Source organism: Dermacentor variabilis, chromosome 3 (assembly GCF_050947875.1).
Source record: "Dermacentor variabilis isolate Ectoservices chromosome 3, ASM5094787v1, whole genome shotgun sequence".
In the NCBI taxonomy this organism is placed as follows: domain Eukaryota; kingdom Metazoa; phylum Arthropoda; class Arachnida; order Ixodida; family Ixodidae; genus Dermacentor; species Dermacentor variabilis.
In genome coordinates, this window is record NC_134570.1 from 140,161,337 (window position 1) to 140,187,183 (window position 25,847).

General features: G+C 46.2%; 1 protein-coding gene across 1 annotated transcript in view; it reads right to left on the reverse strand.

The window, feature by feature from the left end:
- Positions 1-491: 491 nt before the first annotated feature.
- Atg1 (serine/threonine-protein kinase unc-51-like protein Atg1) overlaps positions 492-25,847 on the reverse strand; it is a 139,191-nt gene continuing 113,835 nt past the window's right edge. The window contains exons 6-23 of the mRNA XM_075686412.1: positions 25,581-25,631; positions 24,212-24,510; positions 23,314-23,372; positions 22,620-22,702; positions 22,471-22,515; positions 21,927-22,141; positions 19,714-19,756; positions 18,552-18,940; positions 17,966-18,059; positions 16,314-16,436; positions 15,540-15,740; positions 15,204-15,311; positions 13,963-14,153; positions 12,663-12,791; positions 8,020-8,334; positions 7,342-7,455; positions 6,963-7,053; positions 492-6,351 (exon numbers count right to left, since the gene is read on the reverse strand). Coding sequence (XP_075542527.1) covers positions 6,278-6,351; positions 6,963-7,053; positions 7,342-7,455; positions 8,020-8,334; positions 12,663-12,791; positions 13,963-14,153; positions 15,204-15,311; positions 15,540-15,740; positions 16,314-16,436; positions 17,966-18,059; positions 18,552-18,940; positions 19,714-19,756; positions 21,927-22,141; positions 22,471-22,515; positions 22,620-22,702; positions 23,314-23,372; positions 24,212-24,510; positions 25,581-25,631 — 2,624 coding nt within the window. The 3' untranslated portion in view covers positions 492-6,277. The remainder of the gene's footprint in view (positions 6,352-6,962; positions 7,054-7,341; positions 7,456-8,019; positions 8,335-12,662; positions 12,792-13,962; positions 14,154-15,203; positions 15,312-15,539; positions 15,741-16,313; positions 16,437-17,965; positions 18,060-18,551; positions 18,941-19,713; positions 19,757-21,926; positions 22,142-22,470; positions 22,516-22,619; positions 22,703-23,313; positions 23,373-24,211; positions 24,511-25,580; positions 25,632-25,847) is intronic.

The window sequence follows — 25,847 nt, forward strand, 5'->3', positions numbered from 1 at the left end:
CGGCTAGGGTGGATGGATGGATGGAGTAACTTTATAGAAAGGTCCTGCGAGCTACGGGGCGCAAGGTCCCATAGAGCGGGCTACTCCCACGTTGGGACCGGGAGTTGTAACTCCCTGGCGGCTAGGGTACACCACCTTGAAATGGCATTGCAACAGTTGCAGGCTCAAGTGCATAAAGTACTGCTCGACTCCGTGGCTGCATCAATTTAACTTTTATTGCCTTTTGTGTTCTGAAAACCTGCAGTATAACAGCAGTGAATGCATATCCAAACGTATAGGTAATGAAAGATAAGAGAGTTATTTGTCCATGTTCATAGCAGCCTGTGCAGTGCTCACAGTTGACACACAACAAAAACATGTTCCTTTCGTCATTCGTCTTAACTGTAAGTGTTGCACTGTCAGAAATGTATTGAAGGAGCCCGCGTCTACTAATGAACATGCAAGTGCATTCTCCCCTATGTAGTTGAAGCACAGTGAGACAGAACTACACGTTACAGGCAGCAGACAAACTCTTTATTACAAACAGCTGTACAAGATTTAAAAAGAAAATGTGGAAATTTTAGCTTTTCCTGCTTTTTTTTTTTCTTTCGAAGTGTGTCTGCACACATTCGAAGGAAATTAATGAATGAACAAGAAATGAAAATAAAATTGCACGGTTCACAAACACACTACATTACAGTTTGCAACAGCTTCAACAAGGCGGCTGCGCAGTCAATAAACGAGCACACACTACAACAAAAGTAACTCATACGAATAGAAATATGTATATATATATATATACTAACTGCCCAGCAGATGTGTATGTTCAGTTAAGCTTGTCCCCAGCAAGTGCACTGGCAAGTCCTGTGCCACAGCGCACAATTATTTATTTTTTTTCTTTTTTCACGTGGCAGCCAACGAAGCCTATATACAGTCTTCCTATAAACAAAAAATGTCGCGTGTATACACAGCTATGTACAGTTACGGCACAGTGAAAGGCCGTGTGTCTTTCCTCAACCAAACCATGACGTCATTCACTCGTTCTCCCTTTGTTTCCAATGAACTTTGTGTCGAACAGGTTCTCATAAAGGCCAGCCACATTTTCTATGGTGTACCTCCAGAGCACGTAGCAAAACATAAAGAAAGCACAAATTTCTACATGTCTGGCACTCAAGGTAAATGCAATAGCGAGAGAGAGGAGGCAGTTGAATGCTCAGATACAGGCCTTCTTATAGGGGCATAGTAGACAACTAAATCAGCCTAGACTGGTAGATTACACCTTCGAAACCCTGTTTGCTTTTATGTGAAGGAATCAAGTCAACTGTCCTAGCTTCCCTTCCTGAATTTCGAATTTTAAATGGCTGCACTGACCATGAAAGTCCAGCATCACAAATTGTACAAAATTTTGCATATTCAGTTCGCTTTAAACAAACGAAATGGTACTGAAATGTTGCCAGATTGAGTCTGTGCTTGCTTGAGAATACAGGACATTTGCTTTTAGTCGTGGGCAATTTACTAATGCTATGGCAGATGCTGCCAAAATCTAGGTTGGCTTTGACAGCATGCCCTAATTTGCATGTGGTATCACCAACTGCTTTATTTCTGTATCCCTTGGGAGTCAACGAGGCTCCTAACGAGGCAGGTATGGTATAGCAATGAAAGTTAATTTAATATTGCTATTTAGTGCCATAATAAGAAAGGTAAGCAGCAAGAATTTTTCTGTGGGCATTAGGTTTTGTGAAAATATCAAAGAAAAAATAAGAAGGCCAGCACCCGAGGTGCACTTTAGTGGTAAGAAGTAACCAACTGCTGTCCCAAACATTTTGTACCAGACACCAGACCCCTGAGCAAGTAGCTAAAAAGAATTGCAAGTCACATGATCACGGCAAAGGCAAGCCTTCTAGCAAGGCATCTTGCAGCTTGCACTGCACATGGAGTTCTCAGTGCAAAGAATGAGAGCACCTTCGTCAACCTGCACTAGACAACCGACCTGAGCGGGCGCAAGAAATTCGGGCTATGAACCAACATGTAGAAAGTAAGTGCTCATCTGGAAAATGACTGGCCTTGAGAACAGCGAGACCCACTCGCAAAGAAGCACTGTCATCCACTGTGCACGCAGATTCCAACTGGCCTGTGCGTGGCAGGCATACTTTCGAAAGCGAGGAGAAAGGCTGTATAGCATACATTCTTGTTTTTTTTTCCTCTTCTACGTTCAGCATCAGTTACACTATACAGCGCTATTTGTGTGCACAACCATGCGCATTATTTGTAGTTTTATGTATAGCAGCAAAAAGGAGATATCACAACACTTTTCAAGACATTCACAAACAATGAGACTACAACATTTCTTTTTTTTCTTGTTTTACCATATTTTTGCAAAAGTACCCGCCTGCCATGAAATCGTGCTGCTTCTGTAAGCATCAAGCAATGTCATGAAGTGGCTTTCACACACACACTAGGCCATCGCATGCAGACATGAAAACACACCTCTGGTGACCTCCAAAGTAAAATCATAATGTAGACATGAACATAAAAAAAATGGTAAAAGCACCACAAAAGACAACTAAGTGGCCCACCCTCAATTTTAACTAAAGGAACAACAATGACAGTTCTATTAGGACGACGAAGCACTCGTACACAGAGCTACCGGCGATGTACACGAGGCTAAAACAGATTCTAGTATGAACTGAAGTCTAATGAACATCATCGTAAGGTCTTTACAACAGACGATGACAAGTTCAAGAACTTCACAACATAGGAACACCACTACCTGTACATACAGCGCAGCTTTTTCTACAAACATTCTCGTGAATCCACACTACAATGGCCCAACTGCCAACCGTCTACACACAAACAGAACTCCTCCCCCAAGGCATCCATTGCTAGGGAGCACCTACACACTTATGCAAGGTTAGTTGCACAGCCAAATCTGCCAGCACGACTGCTTTCAAATGAAAGATAGGTCTAAAAAAATGAACTGTAACTGATACACATCATACGTACATCATGCAGCAATGAACTCTATCGGCAAAGCAGGCGCACTTGAAATGATACGGCACGTCGCACTGCTCACACACTTTGGTATGTCCACTACACAACCATTCCAAAAGAACCACGTGCCCCCGCAAGCCAAAGCATGCAGAAGAGGACAAGAGTAATGGCGTAAACGAATAACAGAAAGGTTTTTGCTGCTCAAGTTTCCATATAGGAACCTTTTTTTTTTCTTTTTCTCATTTCTTTGATATACAATGGTGTAGATACAATAGCATGAATAACACACACACGTTGCTTTCCGCCAGCCCACATGTTTGCTGCATGCGCCTCGCTTCAGCAATCCTCGCGGAGCACGTTCAGCACATCAAGGCCATTTCTCAACCCCAAATCACCCCATGGCAAAGTCACACCAGTGTTGGTGGCCCAGATAAAAGAGCCATTTGCAAGTGAAGTTGATCTCCCTTTCTGTAGGTTAAACGTGACAGAAAAAAATCTCCCCATACTCCTGGAAAATCCCAGTAGCCGTGGAAGAAAAGAAACTAACAGCTTGAAAAGCCTCCATAGTATCTTTCATTCAAGGCAACACTGCCGACCCCAGAGCATTGCACGGCCACAAAAGCACGACTCACAGCCTCCTAGTTGTATCATTTCAGATGCATCGCTTGGAACTCTTCCCATGCAAGGTTATCAGTACAGCTTTTGGTCAAACGCATGTATGCACGCACAAACGCACTCACACGCACCCAGTTCAGGAAATGGCCAGGAATTTCACACTCTCCACAATAACCTTGCCTAAGCCTCTGTTAAAGCAGCTACTCAGTATATGTACACATGACCACGCTTGACAAAACCCCCTCATTACAACTAGCATGCAACAAAGGTTCGGAGTACACAGGACAAAAAAAAAAAAAAAACATGGCAAACAAAATGTGCAAGCTGATTTGTTGCTGTTCCTACAAGAGACACCATTATCATTGATGGCTTTGCGTGGACAGTGCAACCATTCCATGGCAGCATGGTAAACAAATTTTTAAAGATCTGTTTCTCTGACGAACAGGCTTTCTAACATGGCAGTACCTTCCACACCACATCCTCACTTCACAGTCACAAACCCGACAGTGCCAAAAGCCATGAAGTGCAACCGAACGGTTTAAAGCTGTTCGAAAGGGCTTCAAAATGAGCCGACAAAAATTTGCCTCAAGAACTTGTGGGCCTTGCAATGCTGCAGTCATAGTGCCAAAGCACCATGGCATTAAAAGCAAATTGTGAGCACATACTCCTAGCTCCAAACACAAGTGTAAAATTGTGCTCGCATAAAAAGAAAAATATATGAATACGGACATATCAGGCAAAGGAAGGCAGGTCTGGCTTTTGCAAATAAAGCAAGATCAATGGACTACTGCAACATGAAGGGGATATACAAAAGCAGCTTTGGTTCAGGTACTTGGTCTCAAATGTGGAATATATTTTTCCAACTTAAAGGGGACAATAAAGTTCAAACTGGTAGAGTATTTTTATATGCTACTATGGGTATTTATTAGGCGGAAGACTTATTACTAGCGGTGAACATAGCGGAAAAACAGGTGGGTGGGAATGAAACGTAATGACTGGCAAAAGAGCAATATCCGTTGGCACAAGTAGTGGGGGGACAAGCGTTCAGCCGCGCGATTTTTTGCCTCATGGCTTTTGGACTGAAACTCAAGCAGGTTGGCTTCCGTTAGCTTTCGGGGATCTGCTCTCAGTCCTTCTCATTCAGGCAATCTGACTAGTCATTGACACGGCAGCAGGGAGAGGCATAGGCGCACATTGGGAAGTCTGCGTCTACGGGCACTTTGGTCCACAAGCTACATTCCTAAAAAAGAAAGAAAGGACTACTCTCTCTCTCTCTCCGGGGTCAGCTCTTGTCCTGTAGTAACAACTGCCACCATTATGCATACAACTCCCTTTCAATAATACCGTCCTGTTACACATAATTGGGCACGTCACCGACTGTGAAGTACCAAGCAGCAGACGGCTTTAAAATGAAAGTGCATGCAAAAATAGTGGTGATTACTTCCACGTGACAAAAGCACATTTTAAAAGGCGCAAAACTTTTTTTTTTTTTCCACAATGTATGCTGATCAAGTGCCAGATGCAATCCGCCTGCTCGCCGCGTGCAAGTGAAGGTTTTATCACAACTTCCCTAGAACAGCTTTCTCTCGAGTTCGAGGAAAACTTAAGCATGCTAAATAAATTAGGAGGGCTCCAAAAACAGAAGGCAGTGGGAAAACAAGAAAAGCTGGAGCACCTACGTGCCATGGATGCGCAGCTTCGAGTTGACAGCAACAGGAGTTGCTTAGAGGCTTGTCTACTTCTATTGCAACGAGGCCTAACAGTAGTACCAGGCACCAAAGGATAATTGATACTTCACAAACTATGCGATTGCAAAGTGCGTGCTGAGAATGGCTGAAAGAGTGAAATGAACCAAGTGTTGCAAATGAACAATCGTGGTGCAATTTTAGGAAAAGATATACCAAGGATGGAGGATACAAAATGTGCAGTTGGCACACACAATGCCTAGGTAGATGGGTGTACTATTTGTATGTTGACTGGTGCAATAAGTCTGCGCAGTTAACTCTGTAAGAATAAAATTTGTTAGTTCAGCTCAGTAACAGAAGTGGGAGGAAGCCAACAATTTCTGTAGAGCTTCTTTACATGTGCATGATGACATCCTTATAGTAGTAGGAGTAGTAGCAGCACAAATCCCTCTGTTGCAAACAGCTCACGTGAGCAGCTATTACACAACTGTAGGGATTTTGAATGGGAAATGCAGAAGATGAAAAGGGGCGACTTTCTTGCTTATGATCCCTTTCGGTGAAAATCTCGCGACTGCAACAATGTAGCACAGAAACAAGATCCAGGGCCAGCAAGCTACAGAAATAAAGGAGCCATCGAAATGTAAGAAGTCGAAAGTTGTGCAGCAATCTTTTTGTTTGTTTGTCTTTTGGCTATGATGACGAATGGGGAATGCAAAAATTACAACGTAAAACATGAATGAGTCGTGAACGAGCGACTTCTTAAAAGTCCGTGAAGGAAGGCTCAGTTCTCGGAACAATGAAGGTGCCGAAAAAAAAACTAGAAATCTGATGAGTGGAGATGAAACAAACATGGCATTGAACAATGTTGCCAGTTCACGGCCACCGTCGAGGACAGCACTAGGGGCAGGCAGCAGCACAAGTGCACTACAGGGGAGTGGATGAGGAGCACAGAAAGGAGCGGCCGACGGAATGGCCACCGGAGGGCTACCCGGGGTCCTACTTCCTCTTCAGGTCGAGTCGTAGGCACACACAAGGCCTTCGCTCTGGAGCACGTAGAGCCGCTTCTCCACAGCGTCCTTGTCTGCAATCCAAGAAGGAGGGCATGGCTTAGGCTATGTTTACAAGTCGAGCCTCGACATAACAAGTTATCAGACATAAGGAGGTGTAAATCTAAGATCACAATGGTCATCCTTCACTTCAGTCAGCATTCAACCAATTATTATGAAACTGAAAATGCAAGATCTGAGACATTATTGTTTCCAATAGTGGGCACAGTTTGAGACAAAGATGAAGAAGTACTAAGCACACTTCACTAGAAACAGGATCTCGAAAAGTGTCGCTATAGCTATGTGTGAAATGTGTCAACCTAGTGAACCACAAACGGGATGCAAGTCTGAATATGTCTTGTCTAATGCCCGGCACTGTGCATTAAGGAACACTACATGTCCTTTCACAATAGTGCAGCAATTAGCGTGTAAGGCTGAGAAGAGCTGCCAGCTAGTAAAACTCTCTTTCACTTTCTGTAGCGAATTTCCCATTGCATTGAGTCTTGTCGGATCCCCCAGTGAGTTTTCATTCAATTCCAATTTGCTTTCACTGGATTCTAGAGCTCTGAAAAAGCTCACAACGGGGCAGAGAAGCGTATCGTGCTTGGAAGGGAGCAAAACAATGGTGCAGCGTGCCACCACTCACATCGGTTGAGCAGTGCCCTGTCGTCCTCGTTTTCCACTTGCTGTGCCAAACTGTGCAGCAAGATCTGGGCCGTCTGGTAGCGCCGAAAGCACTGCACAAAACAAGAAGCAGACACCACCTCCGTCAGCACTTGCTCTAGTCAGTTTGTGTGCCTTCACAACTAACAGAATGGGAGGGCACAAAATTCACAGGAGTTTCCCTTTTATTACCACACTGCCGGGTACATGGCAATATAAAAAAAGGTAGCAATATTGTCACGGTGCAGCGATTGAAGAAGCAGAAAACACTACCGTACATAGTGAATCCGACATACTATTGGCTGAACTTGTGCCCAGCAAGCTAAGGCACGCCTTAGTTCCAACGATAGTGGCCCACTTGCCTCTGTGAGGGTAGCGGTGACTGCATCACGACTGTGTTCGCTTGCCGTGCCATCCAGGGCACCCGTATACTCCTCTGTGTGAACACACAGCTCACCCATGGCGGCCGTCTGGCACTGGGAGGTAAGAGATTTAGCCAGTCACATACAAGTTCAAAAAAATCAAGTTCCAGAATTTATTTCCTAAAGCACAGGCTACGCGAGGTGCAGTAGCCGAACTTCCAGACTATTTCCAACCACCTCACATTCTTTAATCTGCATCCAAGAAAACAACTGCTTTTGTATTCCACCTCCATCCCAATGACCTTGTGCCACAGCCACTGACAGTTACATATGAACGACTGGAAACAAATACAGTATTTTTGCAGCTATTGCCCAAGCCAAGAATTCTAGGAGATTAAACAGTTGTCTAATTTAGGGTGTAGATTCCTAATTACACCTGACGGTGCAACTTCACAACAATGTCCGAAAAGAATACTGACGAAAAAGACAAAACAACAGCATGTATTAAGCCAGCAAGACAAGCTCCACAGTGCGTGCTTCCGTCTTTTTGCATCCGCACTGTTTTGATAATCGAGCATTAGTGTGGCACGTGCACGAAAATGTGCGCGCTGCACAGCCCGAAGTCTCCTTGTTCCGAAATCCAGACACCGATACCACTAGACTCCCGTGGCGCCTCACCATGTCAATGGCATAGTTGTAGAGCAGCCGGTCAGCTGTCAGAGGGGGTGCTGAGGAGGCCGACGCTTGCAGCACCCCCTGCTGGGAGAGCCGTCGGCACCAGTCCATGCAACGGTGCAGGGTCTGCTGCATGCCGCGCAGCAGCTGCCGCACACTCGACGAAGCCCTGAGTCGCCTCTGGGCCACCTGGTCTCGGGCCAGGTTGAGCGCCGATGCCAACAGCTGCACGGCACGGACGTACAGCACAAGCTGCTCGGCACGGCGGTGGCCCTCACCGAGGGCACGGGCCACCTGCTCCTCGGGAGACGAACAGCACTGCGTGGGAGAGAGTCACCTGCTCGTTTCAGGCGGGACGCCACTCGCTGCACCCAAGACTGTGGCTTCACACGCCCACTTGGACAAACAACCACACCGCCCCAGCATCTTTGAAACCAGATTTAGTACCAACTGTGCAACATTCAATGAGCTGAACTACCTGTTGCATTGCATAACTCTAATATCCACCACTCCAACTAACCTTTCACCTTTGCCTCTGGTATTACGAAGGTTCCTATGATAGCCTTGAAAGGCAATTTCGCTGCAGCCCATGCAACCCTAAATGTTGTGGTGATGAACATCGGGAGCTTGTTTTTGAGCATGATGAGCTTCCACTGGTGTAGCCTTTTGCTAAAAATTATTTTTAGCGTGCCTCTCAGTCTACTAAAGCCTACTGACATGCAGCACTGCTTACTTAAAGGGGCCCTGAAACACTTTTTCAACAGTAAGAAAACGTTGCAGATCTGTAGAAGAGGTTCCTGTGAACATGCAAGTCAAAATATTATTGCACAACGTGCAGCAGGGAATTTAAGATCTTGTGTCAAAAACAGTGAGAAATCACTTGCTCTCGCTTTTGCTTGCTCTCATATGTCATCATTGCAAGCAGTGGAGCCCGTGAACAGTTACTGGCAGATTTTGTGGCCGCAACAACATTCTCAGTAATAGCCTTATTGCTAATTTTGAAGTAAATAAAGAAAAACATATGTCTGCGATCCGAAAAAAGATGGGAAAGGCATGTCATCTTTGCACTACTGGTCTACACATGACAGTTGCACGTAGCTGAGTGGCTTCCGAGAATGGTAGACATGCTGCGTAGCATAGACGCCGCAGTTGCCTAGGGGTGCCACAATGTGACAAGCCCTCTCGCCAGTCAGACGCTCAACTTTTGAGCGGAGCCTTGCCCCCTTGCAACCTTGCCTGCCTAGATTCCGGCGTGCCGATGGAGACAAAAGGAGAGAAAGCCGTTCATCCGTGCGATAACTGCGTCCAACTCCACTTATACTTGAAGGATATGGAAAAGCTTTTGCAGCAGGAGATTCGTAAGGCGATGTCCTTTAATAGTGAGGCCATTCTACGATCGGCTAAAAAGTGTTTCACGCCTATTTAATTAAGAGAAGCCATTAACTTATTGTAACGAGCATGGCCTTACTGGCCCATATACCTAACACCCTGTCTGTCTTTGACCAGCCGCACACTCCTCTTGCACCTGTTGCACATAGGATGGGGTAGTCGCACCGTGTGCATGCCATCAGTGTGCACCTCCTCTCTCGACAGGCGCAAGCTCTACTGCAGAGGCCCATCCAAAAGAGTGAAGGTCCAGTGACAACAAATAGCTGGAGTGTAGTAAAATGTGGGGTCCATTGTTGTCAAAGAGAAATCCAAACGAAAGCATGCACAGGTATCTCCAGCCTTCGCAAAACAGGCGCGAAGAATGGGTGCGCTAACCACTAATCCAGTGCAGAGGGGCATGGAAAGTGATGGGGAGAAAGAGGTACAGATGCAGATGATGCAGTCGATATAGACAATCTAGTCTAAAGATGAAGCTGTAAGCACAGTCGCCAGTCGCGGACAGCGCCGGCCCCGCAGCCGCTCCGGCCACCTTCACCGTGGTCCACTTTAATCTGTCCGCGACTGTACATATTAAAGGGGCCCTGAATCTCTCCTTGGGCTTAGTGAAAAAACACAGTCCACAGGTAGCAAATGTTGCTGTGAACATCTCGGCTAAATTTTGCAGTCATGCACAGTGCGTGGAGCCCGCAAGTGCTCCACGCACTGACTCGATAACAATAGTGTCTGCAAAGTATTACATCGCTACGCGCCGTGGAAAGGCCTGAAATTTCAATACGAACACTGTTTCCTTCTACACTGGCGGCGAATTCACCCGGAGAGGGACGGTGAAGTAGTCAGTCTCCTGTGCCTATGTAATCGTGTCAGCAGTGTGACATCGCTCGTGGTGACATGCGACTGAGAATTCATTCAAGACAACACCTGTTATCTGTGCAATCTGTTGCTTGAATTGACGAATTAATGAAGTGACAAGTTTAAGAAACACGCTGAAGTAAGCAAAAATAAGATTTTGATTTTGATAATAATTACGTACTTACAAAAGAAGCCAACTATCATCTTCTCACACTCAGCCACGGCCACCCACGTAACAATTAAACTTTGGCCATCCTGCTTATCGGTGTTGTAGCCATCGGGTCTCACTAAATTCAACTTGTTTTGAACATTTAACAAACCTCGAACCACACACATGCTTGCCAATGTGTGCTCGCTGCTGGTCGCTCCTGGTCGCTCCGTAGGGAGAGTGGTTGGGTGGGGCTGCGCCGTCGGGTTTTTTCACCACCGCGAGAGAAAGCCAACTTCCGGGGACACTTTCCGTCACGTGACGTTCAATATATCGGGAGTCGCTGCTATTTTGGTTCGATGTAAGCGTAATTTTTGCTATATATACTCATTGTAACTATACCGTGACCAGAGATTGTTCGATATATAGAATAATTCGATGTAAACGGGTTCAATATAGTCGGGTTCCACTGTATTGAGCTATTGATAGTGCCTCAAAATGCATAGGTTGGATGCAGCTAATATCAGTCGGTCAAGCTGGTGCACAGCAAAGCCAGTCTGCACCATGTAGCATGGCCAGACTGCAGCACACGAGCGTGAGCGTGCACTCAAGCTTTGTCATGCAAAACGCAAACATTGTGCATGTGCACGTAGCTGCGGTCTCCTACGTAGCATAGATACTGCGGCCGAAGCGGTGTGCTGCGATGAGTCCGCTGGCTGCAGCTGGCTGAGAGCACTGCAGCTCTCTGAAGACAACTGCGTTTGGCATGTTCTAAGTGCCAAAATATTAAGTAATGGTGCCTACACGAACATCCAAAATCATATTCGTACTAGACGCCACGGTGGCATTCAGTCGATAGAGTGTTGTGGGGCAGCCTCGCTCCGCCATAGCCTTCTCAGTGCAAGTCATTGAACAAGGAGCGGAAGCACTACGAACAGTATCATACGAGACTTTTGATTGCCAGTAACTCTGCTTCTGCTGAACACATTTAAATGCTTGTTGCGGCAAAGTATTTCTAGAATAGTCTACGTTAAGTTCAAATGCATTTCTTCACTTTGACAAAAAGTGGTTTAGGATCCCTAGGGCCCCTCACCAGGTCTTGCCATTATGAGCTGACAAGTGCGGAGCATACATTGCGCAATAACAATCGTGTCTGCAAAATATTACATCGCTACACGCTGTGGAAAGGCCTGAAATTTCAATCCGAACGCTGTTTCCTTCTAAACTCGCGGCGAATTAGCCTGGAGAGGGACAGTGATGTAGTAGGGCTCCTACGCCTATGTAATTGTGTCCACAGTGCAACGTCGCTCGTGGTGACACGTGACAGAATTCATTCAAGACAACACCTGTTATCTGTGCAATCTGTTGCTTGAATTGACGAATAGAAGTTTAGAGAAATAATGAAACACACGAACGGGATGTCTGTGTGTTCTTTGTTTTACTTCGCACCGAAGCAAGGGAGATCTTCCGCTTTGTCTGCTCGTTCCCACGGTCGTGCGGTCACGTGCACAGGTACCGAAACTATGCCATTTTCTACCGTGTTCCAGCAAGTGATCACACTCTGCGATTCGCTCGTTCTGCCTCAATACTTGTGTAGCATTGAATTATACCGCTAGTCATGTATCCTTGTGCACAGCGCACAAAATCGTGCGCTGCGCGAACGAGACAACAGCTTGCGCGCGACGCTGTCGGCGGAAATGCGTCACACCGAAAAAAGCGAGGAGCAAAAAGAAAATGAAGGTGGGGCCTGTGACGTATGCATCATGCAATCCTCGAGGTCCGGTGTGGGAGAACGCAGGGAAGGAATTTCACTTGCGTAGGCTAGACGGGACAAGTGGAGAGAGCATCTTGATTGGCAGTGGAGCCCACCTGCTGAAATCATTGGGTTCGCAGCACTGAAATATTTCTATCTCGACTATTAATGAGCCGATTTAAAAAAATTTTGCGGCAGAACGCTCTCTAGAAGACACCTAACAATTTCCAGCGTATGACCAAAATTTTCTATGGCCCTTTAGAGGAAGAGCCTTCAATAAATACACACAGGCACATGCTGGCAGTGGAAACCGAAATTTACCTTTCTCTTTCATGCAACCAAGTGACCTGGAAAAAGCTGCACCATGTGAGGCCAGAGATTCAGCAAATGTGTTGAAATGTAAGTTGTCCCACGTAAAAGAAGTTTACGTGGGACAACTGTTTTTTACATGGGACAACCTTACTCGGCTGTAACGTTACAAACTCTCCATTGCTCGAGTGATCTTACCTGACGCCAGTACATGGACTCTGTTAAGGCAGCGGCCAGGGGCTCTGCCTTGGAACGTGCCAGTTCCACGATGCAACCCACCAGGGCATCGATGAAGTGCAGCTTCGCCAGGGTCTCATTGTGCTCCCGCTAAACATAGAAAGAGGTGTTCGTAATTTACACATGCAAAGGCAATTGCAAAACAGCTTGGCCCTGGTGTGAGCAACAAAAATTCAGCTACAACTAAGCTGCACTGTTCAGCTTTGATCTCACAAGAATGAGAACCCAGTGGCTGAACATAGAGACAAATGTAGTAAAAAAAGAACTCATGATGTATCACAATATATATATCACGGCCCCGATTGAGAACTGGGGCCGCATTGTGCGAACAAAATTTACGATCCGAGACTGCAGCCACAGGGAGGCAGTGCTTTGAGTATAGAAGTATTAAAAAAAATCAGAAAAGCACAAGTATAGGGCCGGAATAACCATGACCTTCTCGAGGTGCATGAACAGTATGGTGTTCCTGGGATGATCGTGCCCAAGGTGCCATGGGGAATTCAAGCAGGCTTATTTTCGCACCGTTCAGCAGGCAAGGCCTGATGATTTGGTGTCACCTAATAGAGATTTTAAGGAAGACTGTCGTATTCTTAATCGGTTACTATCGGGTGCACAATCACTGCTATGAGATTTCGCATGACTCTGCACCGGGTGAGTCATCATGCATCCAGAGACAAGTCACGAGAAATCTCACAAAAGTGATTGTATTTTCTATAGTGATCGAGAGTATGGCTCCATGCCAGTGCCGTGATGGCTGACCGGCGCACAGGGTCACACTTTGTGCTGTCACCGTGTTTCTCGATAGTTTCGAGCTAGGCTCGCCAAAGTAGGCTAACATAATTTTAGTAGTTAGGTTTCATTTTGCACCACATTCTGTTCTACCTCATTTCGCAACAACGAAATTCTCGGGAAGCCAAATTTTTCGCTTTCCCCATTGATTTCATTATTGCAGGGTTCAACTGTAATAACTTTGAGAATCCTTTCTACAAAAATGGCCCATACAAAAATAATTATTTCAAAGAACTGCAACAATGTGCTTTTAATTTTAAGTACAAGGGCTGCAATTTGGCCAAAATTTTTAAATGCAGGGGAGGCACACACACTTCTCACACGCAAGGTCAAGCGGTCAAGAGACCGTAGAAAAGCACCACTAAGCAAAGTGGAGGAAGAAATGTCAACCAAGGAGCTTTCTTGCAGGGCGGGGTGGAAATCCCAGCATCTGGTACCACAGTTACGATGTCGCAATGCAAGCAGAACTCACATCCAAGAGAGTCTCCTGGGGCAGCTCGGGTGGTGGCACAAAGTTTGGCGGCTCGCCATTGGGCGGCGAGGTGCCGAAAGGGAAGCAGCACGGGGCCACTGCTGTGGCACCGGGTGAGCCCAGCCGACCCCCCGGCCAGTCACCACTGCCCGGAAAGAATGCACCCATGCTGCCCGGCGGGCTGTACGAGCCTGCACAGCCGTTCCGGAACAGGGATTAATAGGTGCAGCTAAGAAAACAAGCACACTGCCCACAGTGACAGTACCAATAGCCATGGACCCAGTCAACAATTCACATTATGCAGTCTGCAAGCAATGAAGTTTTGTGATCAGTACGAAGAATGCCACCCAAGGCTGAAGAAGCCATATTAGAGAAGATAGTTGGACTGGTTGGTGCTTATTCCAGACTTGACACATTTTTGCCGGAGCATCTTGTTGTTGTCCGTCTTGTGCTAGTTAATATTGTCAAAAGCCTGAAGAAGCCATGAACTACTCGAGAACAGCGCACTTCAAGGCCACTATCGAAGTCATCTTTCTTCATTAAACCGCCCCCCCCCCTCATTTAATACAGTCGAACTCGGATATACAGAGCCCACATGACAAATTATTGTGTATAATGAAACTCAGTAAAATCTCCACGAAAATGTTTGTATATAGTTTTCATTTTATATATCGAATTACCTATATAACGAACTTCTTTGTGAGCCCCTTCAGGTTGGATATATCAGAGTTCGACTGCGCCACTACCCGGGGCATTTGAGGAATAAAGAAATAAAATGTTCCTAGGGTGAGCAGACAAACCATGACATCATCGAGAAGGCATCAAAAGTACAGTGGACTCTGCATGCTATGCACTGCGTTGACAAAAAGAGAACTTCACATGAGCAACGTATTGTGATGCCTTGGCATTATTTCCCTGAGCATCGGTTCACACTGTGTTCTTTTGTAACCGAGTGCACATTTCCTGTAACATTTAGAATACAGATGAAGGAGTTCTCTCGATATATTTCTTGACACAAAGTATGTAAAAGTCTCAATGAATGATTCCTTTCAATTGGTCACAAAACAAGAGCAAACAGCAGCTGGAAGGCTTATGAAAGACAGGCAGCGCATAAAGAGGTCCAGAATCTGTCAAGCACAGTCCACTCCATCACTCTAGCAACAGTCTGGCTAGGAAAGATGTGCCAATTGTGGCTGCTCGAAACCAGCTTTGTCAAATCAGCAGGTCGAACAGTCACTCACCGAGTGCCGCCTGCTCCGAGGCCAGGTTGGCTCCACGGAGGAACGCCCCATGGTCGTATAGCCTGCCTCCAGCACTGCCCGACTTGTGAAGACCCCCATCCAGTTGGTCTGCGAAGGGTGCAAAGAGCTCTTAACCGTGCTGCCCAAGACACTGAACAAGTCCTCGCCTTAACAAAATTTACCCGAGAGAAAGAAAGAAGCATGCAGGGATTTAAGATTTAACAATAGCTATAGGGCACAAAGGTGTCAACACTACTGAGCCTCACCTTGAGCCTTCATTGTAATTCATCGGCAGTGAATCTCTAGCAAAGTTCCCTCACAGCAGCAGTATCGTACCTGATCCCCCGCTGCTGTCTCTGCGCATCTCTGGCAACGTCATGGCTCGAGTGGCCAATGCTGCACTTCGGATGCTGTTGAGGTTGAGCCCAAAGCCAGGATCGCCTTCGCGGCCACCCATCGGTGAGCCAAGGATAGGGGGCAGCTGCTGAGGGTTGCCATTCAGCATCGCCAGCTGGTTCACATTGGCCATGCCGCACACTGCGCACAAGCAGCACAACATGCAGTCACCAGGCACAATGCCCAAGCAATATTATTGTAGCTGGCGAAAGTACACTGCACCAATGCACTGCACTGAAGCAGCTGTATGCTACCCTCGTAGGTGACACAGCTAATCAAATCTGTTACCGTCACCAGGTGACTTGAATACTAAAAGGAGGCTGCAGAAGCTTTTTCATCTGTTTCTAGTAGCAAACCCCCTTGATTGTGCTATTGCAAGTTTCTCAAGGCATTGAAAAGCTGCTGCTGAAGGACAGTGCGCATTGGATTTAGGCGCTAAGGATAAGAGACATAAGAGAGAGGAGCATGAGCCAGCCATCGCAGAACTGCATTCACAAGGGTGAAAGACTGGCAGATGTCTGCAGGCGACAGAGTTCCTGGCACTGTGCGAAGAGACTGTGCTTGGCACTTGTGCTAGGAAATGCTGTCACCCGCACTTGGCGAGATGTCTGGTGCTAGTCATGCAAAACTTCACGAAAGTGATTGCACTCCAAAAAGTGAATGACGGGGAATATCTCCCCGGATAGTGTGAAGGGAAAAGAGAATGCTCCTCACAGTGTCGCCGGATGGGGGAGCCCGAGGTGGCAATGGGTATGGAGTGCCTGACCCTCGGTGGGGTTCCTCCACTCAGGTGGCGCCGACGACCACCCCCGGGCGGAGTCCCAATGTGGAATTGCACTGCAGACACCAAGCACAGAGGAAAGAGACCAGTCAACGTGACCCATCGTCAATGAGCAACTCTGCGCTCTGTCTGACTGCAGGCAAACGAAGAGCGAAGGTTGCGAGACCCTGTCACGCCTGTCTAGCTTTTAGGAACAAAGGATGGGCATGCAAGTGGCACCCACCAAGGACACTAGTCAAGGGCCGTTATTTTAGCCGATTTATTTATTTATTTATTTATTTATTCTATACTGCAAGCCTAAGCAGGCACTTACAGGAGTCACCAATAAGTACATAGGTATAATAGTCAACAGAATATAAAAATAAACAAACAGTAGTTATCACCGTTTACCACTGTTTTATGCAACAAAATTGTCTACATATTTCGTCAAAAAGGAAAAGAAAGAAAAGTATAGCAAATTCTTGGCTTGTTTAGCAGCAAACTCGGCGATTTATTGTATAGCAAAAGTTCTAGTAGATATTAAGCAAGGTATTTTACAGAAAAGGTTATAAAAATTCACGACACTCATATGCAGTGCCCATCAGTGATGGGACAGCCATTCAACCATTTGGTGCAGGTCTTGGCACTGGCAAAAACCTGATTTGGCCCAGCGACAAGTATTTTGGGCACAGTGTCAAATGTAAATCTATATACAACATATGTCTTCAATTTTAATTGAAGTAGTCAATAAATACAGCTTAACCAGTCTTTTGCGCATTAACAAGGCATTTCAGATTAAAATAACGAAACTAGTTTTCTTATTTCTTAATAAAATTGCTTCTCCTGAGCATGTATTGGTTATAAAGTTGCTTCTACTATTTCGACTTGCAACAGGCGTTGAGTGCTCAGGGCACTTCAAGTGAGCAAGAAAAAAAAATGTTTGAGGAACTAGGGCATAACAAGACCATGCACTAGGACAAGCAAGACTAAACCGAAGCTAGAATGATGACATCCACAGGCATCTCACATGCACAATCTCTCGTGAATAACTACTGGAAGCTGTTTATTAAGTTACAACCAATTCAGGAAGCATAAGAATAAAAATTGTATGCTTTCATTTTTATGCTTAGTTTGATGTAGGTCGAGCGCAATTTTCTGCTGAAATACCGTCTTCCAGCAGCATGATGCAAAGGACTGCACTTGGTGCAATTTGGCACAATGGTGCAGCTGTGCAAAAAAAAAAAAAAAGAGTGAAGTGTTAGAAATAACATTTTTGTTCAAATAATCCTGTACACTTTATATATAGAAAGAGCGAGTTTATTGCAGGAAGAGCTTCAATAAAGACTTTGCTGTCTACTGAACAGACATTTCTTAAAAATTGACATCTGTTAGATGTACTCTTCTAGCACCTGCCGTTTTTCAATGACAATTTATAGAACACTTGTCCTCCCCCCTGCAATGACGCCTGCTAGCTTTGGTTGACCATCTTTCCAGTTGGGACCTCACATCACGACCTAGTAACAGACTCAAAAATATTTACTATTAGATTCTTGAGAATTTCGGGAGTTGGTCTCATGGAATCTTTGCAATGTGCCCAACCACATACCTGAAGGAGGGGACAGGTTGGAGAAATCTGGCGTCCTGCGCCCTAGGTCGCTAGAGTTCGACCCCAGCGAGTCCTTCCGCTCCAGCTGCATCAGCTTGGAAGAGAGAGAAAAACAGGGAAGGAGGTTAATATTGTACCGTAAGCAGACTGACGTTCCTTCCTTTTCTGTTTCATTGCACATTTAACTTAAGAAAATGACTGAGTACCCTCTTAATTAAGTAAAGGCCACTGATGTAATTGCCCAATACAAAGGTGTCCGAGATATTAAATGAAAAGCTGGTAGTAATGCAGCATCAGCAAGCATATAAAAAAAAAATGAACATCTCACTGGCAACACCTCCTTGCAAGTACATGTGAAAGTCCAGCACTCAGAATAAAAGGTTCACAGCACACGAAATGAAGGTTCACAGCTTCAAGTCCCATAATAGCAGGAGTTTGCCAAAGATCTATCACTGCCAATTCCATGCAAGTGACTCGCTACTATACCATGAAGAAATCTATGCCCCTCCCCTCTTATAAACAATGCCCTTTAGCCGTCCATTTGTGTGCAAACTCTCTCCAAGCACCATTTTAGTAACGTGCTCACTCGTGGTGACGAAGAGGCGCCAGTCAGGTTCTGGTTGGGCGATGCAGCTCCCTCAGAAGGCAGAGCGGCGGTTGTCGTGGCTCCGCCACCACCGCTGCTGCTGCCTCCGCTGCGCTGCATCTGCTCGAAGGCTCGCTTCTGAGAGGGCACTGGAATCGGCTCCGTCCGCGGGCCACACGGAGCTCTCGGCTGCGGCTGATGGGGTGGCTGCTGCTGCTGCTGCTGCTGCTGCTGCTGCTGTTGCTGCTGCTGTACGGGCAGGAACGAAGGCCGGGGTGAACCCTCGTGGCTTGTTGGCGATGCTGGCACATTGCCTCCCGAAGCCATCTTCTTGGCTGGGGTGCTGCCAGAATCCTCGCAGGGCCACCGAGTACCTCCAGTCCCACTGCCTGCAATGGCAGAAGTTACAGGGCGTTGGAAGTCTGCCAACGCTGAGAAAGGACTCATTTTGCTGTTTTAGCAACTACACCCTCTTATCGAATTACGATAAGAATTTTAAATTATGGGGTTTTATGTGCCAAAACCACATTTCGATTATGAGGTACGCCTTAGTGGGGAACTTCGGAAATTTTGACCAGCTGGGGTTCTTTATCGTGCACCTAAATCTAAGCGCATGGGTGTTTTCGCATTTCGCCCCCATCGAAATGTGCCTGCCGTGGCCGGGATTCGATCCCGCGACCTTGTGCTCAGTAGCCCAACACGGCGGTTGAATTGCGAAAAGAATCATGACTAAGAGTTAACTATCGGTGTTTCTGTTGCAGAAGTAACAATAGTCAGAATGCGGATGCATTTATGAAAGAATGCTGAGACAGCATTCTTTCATAAATGCATCCGCATTGAGGTCTCAGTATTCTTAGACATACTAAGAATGCTGAGACAGCAACGACAGTACGAAAACAGAAATTAAGCGCTACATAAAAAAAGAAAGAAAGAAATACTATTAGCCTTACCTTACCACCAGTACAACACTTCATTTTCGTTTTGTTTTTTCCTGGGCTAGCTACACCTTGTGATATTAAATAATAACAAAGCCCCATCTAAAGCACAGTTCCGACATAATCCTGCACTGTTTAAGCCACACAATAAGGGTCTTGAGGAACCTGTCTCTCAGTGCATGAAAGTTACTTTGAAACAAAGCTAAAAAGAATCTTCCAGAACTTACTTTGCTGATCTTCTCCAATCGAAGCTGGAACAATGACGAAGTCCTGCAGGAATTCGGAATAAGAAGACACATTATGAATTACCAAGTATGCCAGAAAAGGTCAACAGGGCTCACTTTGTGCACAGACAAAGTATGCATGGTTAGAAACTTCACATTTCAAAGAAACAGGCCCATGAATAGCGGATTGTAGGTTCCCGTAAAAGTTTCGTGTAGCTTTGTGTCACTTTGTTGTGTATCAGAGATTTCACATCACAAAAGGTACAAGCGCTTCGCAGGCAGCATAAGAATTTGCTGCCCCCTAAAGCTGCTTGCAATGCACTCAATGGGATGCCAGAAATATCGGTACCCGTGCACAAACACGTGAAACGATGTTTCAAAGCACACAACCCAACAGGCACTGCTGAGGAAGGCTTCTTAGCAAATTTGTGTACTTTGCACAGTTGTTCACATTACATCAGACAAATAGATAATTAAAGGAAGCTAAAGAAAATACTCACTAGTCCAGTGCTTTGACCATTATTATTGCCATACCTATCACATCCTCCCTCCCCCCCCACCTTTCTGGTGCCTACGCACTACGCTCAGTAAACTTCAGTTGTGGTTGGACTAGTGCACCACACCTTCCCCCTTCTCATGACCCCACTTTTACGTGCCCTATTTAAATACGCATATCATCATCAGTAGGCAGAGTAGGCGAATCAATCTCACTTTAAAGTACGAATGTCACTATAAGTGGTGGAAGAGCCATTTGACCTCTTGGCACCCATCTTGGGGCAGGCAAAAAGCTGATTTGGCACAGCGATAAGAACTTTTGGCACAGTGTCAAACATTTATTCACCATATAGTCTCAATATTCATTAGAATAGTGAACAAATATAGCAGAGCCGGCTTCATGCATATCAATATGGCATTCACTATAAAAGTTACCAGGATAGCTTCATTGAAATGTTTAAAGAATTCTTATCCCTTTGCACATATCGGTGTGCAAAGCCGCTATTACAATTTTAGCTTGCAACAGGCATTTGCATGTTCGCCACGCTTCAAGCAAGCACAAAAGAAAGTAAACAAAAAAAAAGAAAAGAACTAACACAGTACATAGACTTGTAAACAAGACCACGACCTATAGGATGTGCACAACTAAGCCAAAGTGAAGATATCCAGAGTTTCTTTACTTGCAAAGTGCGAAGCCTCTCCTGCATAACTGGATTGGGTGGGGTCACATGACAGATTCTTAAATTACAATTACGGGATCTGCTCTTCTGATCGAGCAGTGTTGCAAGAAAGGCCCCCACTAACAGCAAAATATTAGCAAGCATTAAGCTCCTTGTCTGCCTTCCACCTCCTCCTCTTATCATCAATCGAATTTGTGCATTTTAAGGTATTACAAAGTGACACCATCAACAACTATGATAAGCAATATGCAACCGGAAATCATCCAAAGCTGCTCTTTGACCAAACAGCCTTCTTGAGTGAGCTCTGCCTCATAGTAGTACGAAGAATAGTACTACACAGTGGGAGAACATTAAAACCTCCAGCAGAAAGAAGCAGAAAAAAAAAGAATAAAAGCTATGGTGAAAACAGCAAACGGAGGACAGATGCCATCAGCTATATCTGTGCTATGGCTGCTAGGTTACAATATATAGTCATGATGATGATAGCGCATCTTAGGTTTTCATTTCAGTTTTACTAGCGAGGCAGCTTTTATGCTTCTTTGGCACAGGTTTGGTGCAGTTTTCTGCTAAGTGCTGTTCCGGAGCAGGATGGCACAAAGGTCTGCTCTCGGCACAACTTGGCACAACTGGCTCTGCTGTACCACCACTGTACTATGCACAAGGTACCTGCAGACATTGCATGACAAGGACATCTTGAAGACATGGCGATATAACCAAAATCCATTACATGACAGCTTGACAATGATTATGTTTGGACACTAACAATTCCTGATGAAGTTCTTCTGCCCTTGCCGTGTTCTCCTGGCTTATAATGTGTTTGGAAAAATGATGTGCGTATCTGTTAAAGGGTAATAAATATAAAACACCCTAGCTTTGGATTAACAATTAGTGGTTCTGCTGTCAGCGATACCCGACAACAGTTCAACTACTTATAATGCTATCTAGTTATAAGCTTTAATAGTAGCACAAGGGATGCAAAAGCATGAGGAAACCATTGATGACTCAGTATTCATGAAAGGAACAAGAGAGGGAAAGACCCACCTGATCTTCCGGGGAGGAGGACGATGAGGCACTCTTGAGGGCAGCCGCCTGCGTCGCCCCCGAGCCTCCCAAGTCTTCCCCACACCAGCCCTGTGGAGACGGGGGAAGCTGTCCCGACATGGGAGAGCCCCAGCCCCCTGCAGGAGGCGCCACTGCTCCGCCTCCCACGTCAGGAGGAGATGCCGACCGTCTCGATGGCACCGGCATGGGAGAACCTGCAATGCACACATACAATGAGCAATGGCTTATGACTGACTATATCAATGTCATTCGTCCCACTACTCAGTTCTCATTCAATTCCAAATGCCTTTACACCGCTGCACATAGCTTTAAGCCAAGGTTAATAACACATTCACAGTGTCTTCACTCTAGTCCTAGCATGCTTTTTCTTTCTTTTTTTTTTTGGTTCTATATAGTTTACTCTACAGTCTACATGACAGGCAACTAGGAAAAAATAGAGTTCAGAAAAACAAAAGAAAAGTGCCCCACAGCATCACCATGCACCCACATCTTTGAAATTGACAAACATTTTCATAATACTCACTCAGTTTGGCCACAGTTTTCAAGAATGGATGCGAGAAGAAGGCATCTGGAATATTAAAAAAAAAAAAAAAAAGAGTGACAAGTCAGTCATCAACCCTATTTTAAAACATCCCCGTGGCTAGGACGGTGATAAAGTAAGCAGCTACATACCAAAATCCATTCTGTCCTTAGCATTCTTCTTGAGGAGCCTGCTCAGAAGATCATGCAGTTCACGAGATGTTCCCGATGGTATCCTGAAGGAAGTGAGGGAGGCATATGATGCTTCAGACATGCTCATCACGCAAAGTGATTACAATTTGTTGCCTAACATGCAAAAAATCCTGCCGCAGCGCTGTCATTCAGATGTCACAGAGTGAATATCAGCGCACCATTATGTTGGACTTCCTTATTTTAAAGAATGTTGAGACCTCACATCCTAAAGCAACACCCCGTAGAGCAATATAACTATTAAATCTGTTAAACGATATATATAGCTTGAGCAACATACTGGAATGGGGGGCAGTCGTTGCAACTCTTGGCCTTTGTTAAAGATTTCGGAAGTTTTGTTCACTTCAATAATCATTGTTGTTCTTTTTCTTCTGCAGTGCATAGCAAAATGAACTTAAGCTATGCCAGTTTACAGACTTCAAGCACGCAGAAAGCAAGGCATTTGATTAGGCAAGCATTATAGTACATGTTTGATAGATAAGAAAAAGCCTTCAATTTGTGGCTCAATAATATACACTGGCACAGATAACTGAGAGAGTGCTTTAAATGTGCTCACATACAGCCACTCTCAGAAGTACAAATGCCCACTGTATGAAACATGCTTGTGAAGAAGAATTTATGAAATGCACTGGCTCACCTGGGAGCAAGGTTTGTTGCTTTCTCATAAAACTGCTTCAGGGCTTGAGGTGTCTGGGCCTGAAAGACAGTGAACAAACCCCTAGTCACCGACTACCCTTTCACGGGAAGGATTGCACTCATAACTAAAGAAATCTTGTTGAAGGTGTCCAACTAAACATCGTACTCTACTCCACTGTATAGCTGACCTCATATGCATGTAGGCAGCATGGTCAGAGGGACTCCCCTTTAGCCAAAATGTATGTGACCACGTTTCACGAAAAGGCCAGCTTTCCCTTGCACCAAGTCGAGCTCCAGTCAGCTCAGAAAATGGTCAGTTGCAGCAGGGGGGTTATTCTGTAAGTGCCAGCAGCATGTCCATTTCTTGGGCTGCTGAACTGCTGATAGGCTGGGGGTGCCTGCCTCCCTCTGGCATGTAACCCAGCCCAGCCAATCAGAACTTCAGCAGCAGACGAAATGGACACGTCCACTAGGTGGACACTTACATAATAACCCCCCCCACCCCCCCATAGGTACAAACACAGACAGTATTTCGAAGAGTGTTCCCTTACATTTTCCATTAGGTATACCTTCTTTTCTCTCTTCTTCCGAAAGCTTTGTTGAAGTGTGCAACAAATCGTGTACTTGTTATGAATCAAATTACGGGATTCTTGCGTTCCGCCCGATCGGAATGCGGCCGCTGTGGTCGGGAATAGAACGATAGAACGCGCGACCTAGTGTTCGCTCTGTAGCCACCACCAAGCCACCCGCAGCAGGTCCGTACTAGTTGGGCATCTGCGAACTGAGTCCCCTGCGAATGTGTGCGGTGTAGCACGCGCGAGTTGCGAGTGTTGCGCACGAGTCCGCCGCGGCATTCGACGGGCGAGTTCGCGTGCACGCACAGGGAGGGCAGCACGTACCTTGAAAGGCGCCGTGCCCGTGAGGCACTGGAACACGATGGTGCCGATGCTCCAGAGGTCGGCCTTGGCGTCGTACTGGAGAGACATGATCACCTCGGGCGCCATGTACATGGGCGACCCGCAGAGCGTGGCCGCCATGACGCCGTCCTGGAGGAACCGCGCGAAGCCGAAGTCGGCGATCTTGAGCGTGATGTCCGCCGGCGCCGGCTTGGGCCGCGGCCCGTGGCAGAGCAGGATGTTCTGCGGCTTCAGGTCTCGGTGAACGATGCCCTTGGCGTTGAGCGCCCGCATGGCGCCGGCTGCAACGGCACGGGTCGGCGTGCGGTCAGCGTGTGCGCCCGCGCTAATTGCACGCAGCGCGGCGGCTTGACGTGACGAGACTTTGGGCGAGGTGCAAGTGCACCGCGAGGCCACACGGCAAATAAAGAAGTGTGGCAGGAACGGGACACTACGCGCACCGACGCAGCGCCCAAATTTCAAGTACCACGCCTGTGTTGGTGTGCGCAGTCCCGCTCCGACCCGTTTTTCCTGCGCCGTGCTGCTTCACGAGTGTTCAAGCACACACGCTCGGAATCTGCTCGAAATAAGCGATGCCACCCTAATTTGCAAGTACCAAGGGGGGCGAGGGAGAACAAGTTCTGTTTAAATAATTAACCACTGTCTGCCTCTTGACATCTGACTTAACGAGGTTAACGCTGCAGCATAATGGAAAAACTTGGGCTGTGAATGATGTGTTCGCGGTCAAATACATTCGAGACAAACTTCCAGACCAAGAAAGCCAGAACGCAAGGAAAGCAGGCAGCACAAATATGGCGACTACTTCACGCATGCGCGGGGAGGATCACACCTCTAGGAGTTAAGGTTAACAGCTCACTACAGCGTCTCATGCAGTGCAACACGAATCAAACCTTTCAAAATGTTCCAGGCACAACAGGCATCGCGTCACTTTCCGTCTAAAGAATGAAACAACGCTTCCAGATAAATGAGAGAAAACTGCAGCTGCATGTCACAATTTGCCTACCGCAAATGTCGCAGAGAGAAAAAACCTATACAGCGCTATGCAGAATGTACACAATGAAGCCTAACGTAGAGCTTGCGAGTGTGATGTGCACATTCATATCCCAGAACGGGCAATAAGAGCCGATACTTCGTTTTCCCGGGTCTACGCATTGTTCGGGTCGACCCCATGGGCTTACTGCAGGTATACTGCGCTTACTGGCTACTGTGCTCACTGCAGGCGGTGCACGAAATACCTTCTTCAAATCAATGACACCAAAGGAAATTGCGGGGACACATAGCAGTCCTAATAATGTTAACATGAAAAAAAGCGTAATGCCGAGGTCAAGTAATGGCCTCCAGCACAACTCACCAATTTGCCTCAGGAAGAGGCGGATGGTATTCTCACTCAGCGTGCCTTTCTCTGCAGTTATCGAGGAAGAAAAAAAAAGTGGGGGAGAAATTTTGAATTGAGCAACAACGACCACAGCATATATACCGTTGCAGACTATACCGCAACGCGTGAAGCACTTACGCGAAATACTCACGACACACTAGCAGGCAGTAAGATAGCATTGCAACTGAAGAGGACAGCAGTGCGAGAAGCGTACGGGGCGCACGGAGACGGGCGGGGGAGATG